Below are 3,982 nucleotides of genomic sequence, written 5' to 3'. Positions count from 1 at the left end.
CTAAAAATAATATATTATCCATGAACCATAATCCATGAGACCTAAAAACAATATAAGAGAGGCATTCATTTTATACCTATCATTTTATACAACCAAATGATATTTTTATAAGACTTAATAATTTTCATTGTAATTTATCATTTTTTTTAATTAGAGAGGGGGCATGTGGTCCCACCCTTCACAATATAGATATGTCACTGGCCATAATGCATATTTGTTTTCATGGAGTGTATTTTTTATAATGTTTTATGTGACATATGGTCTAACAAAAATGTATTAGATGTAAAAATATTTTTTTTGAAATTTACGATTTGTTTGTTCGAATATTATTTGTTTCACTTATTTTTCTAAATCAGATTTTATTATGATAGATGGTTTTGATATAATCCTATAAATCTATACAAGTTGTTCTATCTATGAACTCAAACTTAAGAGATAAAATTTGCATCTATTGTTTTTGGTCATTAGATTTTTGAATATAATTGTATTATTTGATAGTGCCTACTACAAAATATTCATTAAAGTAAACAATAAACTTTTAAAATGATTAAAAATTATTATAAAATTAAATTAAAAAACGTTTTAAATGGAGAAACTGATAATCTAAAAATGAAAATAATAAATATTTTTACAAAATAAATTTATTTTTAAATATGGTGTATTTTTATTTAAATTAGAATGATTTAAAATAAAATATATATATATGATATGATAATAGATAAACTAAAAAATATAATTACAAGAAGTAATGATAAAGAAATGATAAGTTTTTTAAATGGAGTTTGGAAACAATAAAGTAATGAGAGAAAGAGCTTAATTTTAGTTAAGTTAATATTGTAATTTTAATTAATTAGAATTTAAAACTTAATTTTAATTAAGTTATGGGTAGTGGGTAATTAAATAATAGTAAATACATATGAAAGAGAAAAAGCTTGAGCCGCCTCCTTCTCTTCCGTCGTCGCAGCAAGAGATCGATATATAATCTAAGAAGAATTAAGAGAAAGCGAGCAGTGGGTCTATATCGAGAAGAAAGTGAACAATATAATGTTGATTTGAAAATAAATAATTTTACATATTATTTATATATCTATATAATAAAAATATTCATATCAATACATTCTACAAAAAATATAATAAATTTGAAATATGTTAAACTATAGATGTAAAACTAAATATCATCAAATATATAGATTTAATAATTTTAAAAACGAATCATAACTACAATATTTAATAATATCATTTTAATTAGTAACTTATTACAAAAAAATTTGTATAGATCCGGAAAACACAGTGAGAACCCAATAACAAATCAATGACATAAAAATTAAACATACGATAAATCTATTTTTATTATATAGTAAACAATAATGGTTTTACAATATTTAAAATTTATCGATAAATTCTGTCTACATTAAAAAAATCATTTATATCATTTTACAATATTTATATTAACAAATTTTATAAAAAAAAATATGAAACATATTCATCGCAATGCATAGAGAAAGACATATATCTTTAATATATAATGAATATTGATGATTTTACAATAATTTTATATTATTGATATAGTTTTATTCTATAATAAAAATAATAATTTATTTAATTTTCCAAATTATATAACAATATATTTCAAAAATGTAAATGAAATATAATGAAAAATAATCCGCGCATCGCGCGGATCCTTTCTAGTATAATAATAATAAATAAATAAAATGAAAACATGACAGGATGGCATCATCATTTCTCGGGTCAGCGTCTTGGTTCGTGCATTAATGGCTACGACCATGCAATTGCACGGAATGCACATTTTTAGTCATAATTTTCTTAGATTCTGTTCAGATATGCTTAAATAAATATCTTACTCGTTCATAATCTATGTCAGGCAATTTACATTTTTTTGCTAAAGGCTTATTACAATATAACTGAATTATATGTAGCCATATCTATATTTACCCAAGATTTAATAATGGCAGAATTTTGAATTTTTCAAAAAGTTATTTTCTCCACTTCACAAACGCGTCCACACATTTATGTATACGATTTTATGTCCCCTGCACGGCAGGTGTTAGTTGTTTTTATTCTAAACTCGAACATATTAAATTACAATCATTTTAATTGTAGCTAAAGAGATATAGTATTTATTAAACCAATTTTAAATAATTGAGCGTAAAATTCTTAATTAGTATTATTTATTAGAATACAACACAAATAGAAAATTAAAATTCGAAAAATTGAATGTATAAAAAAAATTAATGAATATAATTTTTTTTAAACGGTTAAAATCCAAATGCAGCCAAATTAAAACTAGGAAAATCTCAACTATGATAAATTGAAGTACAAGAAGCATTTTTAATAATCTAGGGCTCCTGCAAAGACTGTGAGGTTTCGTATTAAATTAATAAATAGAAACCACGTCAATGAGATGAAAACATATATAGAAGAATCTTAATATGATTTCATTAATTTCAGTTTATAACATTTATTACTTAATCATAACTTCTTCCCATCAATTATGAATTTAGTTTAGCACTAAACAGTTAGCATTATAATATATATAAATATATGGTAATTATACAATACAGTATATATCGGATTTACACGAAGAACTCCCCGGGAAAATGTTGGTTCTCTCTCTCTCTCTCATCTTTCCTGGAAAAGTATCATGAGGTTTTTCCTTTCCAAGTTTGGAGGCACAGAAGCATAAAGGTTGGAACTTTTCAAATTACGCCTTTGACGTTTCGAGTAAGATTCTGATGGATGATGGGCTTCTTCCTTTGGATTCTCTGAGTAATTCGCACGGGCAGACAGAGCGCGAGAAAGTGAGAGAAAGTGAGAGAAAATGATGGGTCTGATATGCCGTTCCGCTTCGTCTTCTCCCACTTGTTCATCATCCTCTCCGAGGTATAATTTCACTTTGTCCGAGATCCCCAATTTTCGTTTTTTTCTGCAGTTTCAGTGTCGGGTTCTCGTCTGCCAGCGAGAAATCCATCCGCAAGATCATGGGTCTTTTGTTCCTTCTCTGCAGGAATTCTGAGAATGTGGTTTCGCAGAATGTACTTGACGCATCACTTCCAAGATTCCCTTCTTACCGTACACCGGTGATTCTCTTTCTTTTGTCTAGAATGATTTCACTCTCCATTTCCGTCAATTTCTCTTTTGGGGAATCGAAAGTAAAAAGCTTTCCGCATGTTTCTATTCACTTTAATGGGGAAAAAGAGATCTCTTTTCTGGTTTCCAAGTTCCTTTATTTGGGAATCTTTGGGTTACGAGTTCAGATCCCAAAAAACCTAATATCCCAAAAGAAGAACAAACGATTTCGTGTGTGCCCTTTTGAACAAAACTCAGGATTCGATTCGGTTTTCAAGCCTGTAATGAGTGTAGTTTAAGTGTTTGCCTTTACATCGAGTCTTTGTGTAACTCTCCTATGCGTTATTCATAGCAGATTGTACCTATCGAGAAGAGATTATCCCACCAAGCTTCCAGTGTCAGTGAAACGCCAAAGGTTCGTAGCCTTAAACACATTTCTCGTGTTGGTTCTGATCAAATTTACAAGCCTTTGAATCCTCATTGTCTGAACTTCTCTGTAACGTTTTCGTGCTTTGAACCTGTCTTGATATCTATTGTGCAGTCTCCGGAGAAACTGAGGGATGAGATTGCTTCGCTCGAGTTTGAAATCCTGCGTTTGGAACGGTATCTGCTGTCCCTTTACAGGACAGCCTTCGATGCTCAAGTTCCTTCCTTGTCTGGTCTTACAGGAACAAACTTACCAAACGACCTAGCTGGTTCACCATCCGTGTCCTTGGCAAAACAGTTTAGTCATAAGTTCGATCAGAGACCCGAGCCCGTCACTGGGTTTGGCTACCGTTATCAAGCCTCTCCTTCTTACAACAATCCATTTTCGTACCCCCGGGGTTTCCCTGGTACTCTAAAGGCCTTGTCAGCGAGGGTACATGCTAGAAATGAATTCCCCCCCCCCCCCCAC

At 30.0% G+C, this 3,982-nt stretch overlaps 1 protein-coding gene across 4 annotated transcripts in view; it reads left to right on the top strand.

The window, feature by feature from the left end:
* Window positions 1–2,605: 2,605 nt before the first annotated feature.
* The window catches only part of LOC104813722, a 3,516-nt gene continuing 2,139 nt past the window's right edge, over window positions 2,606–3,982 (top strand). Inside the window, exons 1-4 of one of the 4 annotated variants that reach the window (XM_010541445.1) lie at window positions 2,606–2,901; window positions 3,026–3,098; window positions 3,443–3,502; window positions 3,629–3,946. In XM_010541445.1, the coding sequence (XP_010539747.1) occupies window positions 2,840–2,901; window positions 3,026–3,098; window positions 3,443–3,502; window positions 3,629–3,946 (513 nt within the window). In that variant the 5' untranslated portion in view covers window positions 2,606–2,839. Of the gene's footprint in view, window positions 2,902–2,996; window positions 3,099–3,439; window positions 3,503–3,628; window positions 3,947–3,982 lie in introns of all 4 variants that reach the window. The other 3 variants (XM_010541443.1, XM_010541442.1, XM_010541441.1) reach the window with 3 other exon arrangements.

The sequence above is a fragment of the Tarenaya hassleriana genome, unplaced genomic scaffold, assembly GCF_000463585.1.
Source record: "Tarenaya hassleriana unplaced genomic scaffold, ASM46358v1 Cleome20, whole genome shotgun sequence".
In the NCBI taxonomy this organism is placed as follows: domain Eukaryota; kingdom Viridiplantae; phylum Streptophyta; class Magnoliopsida; order Brassicales; family Cleomaceae; genus Tarenaya; species Tarenaya hassleriana.
This window is presented reverse-complemented; position numbering and strand designations above follow the sequence as displayed.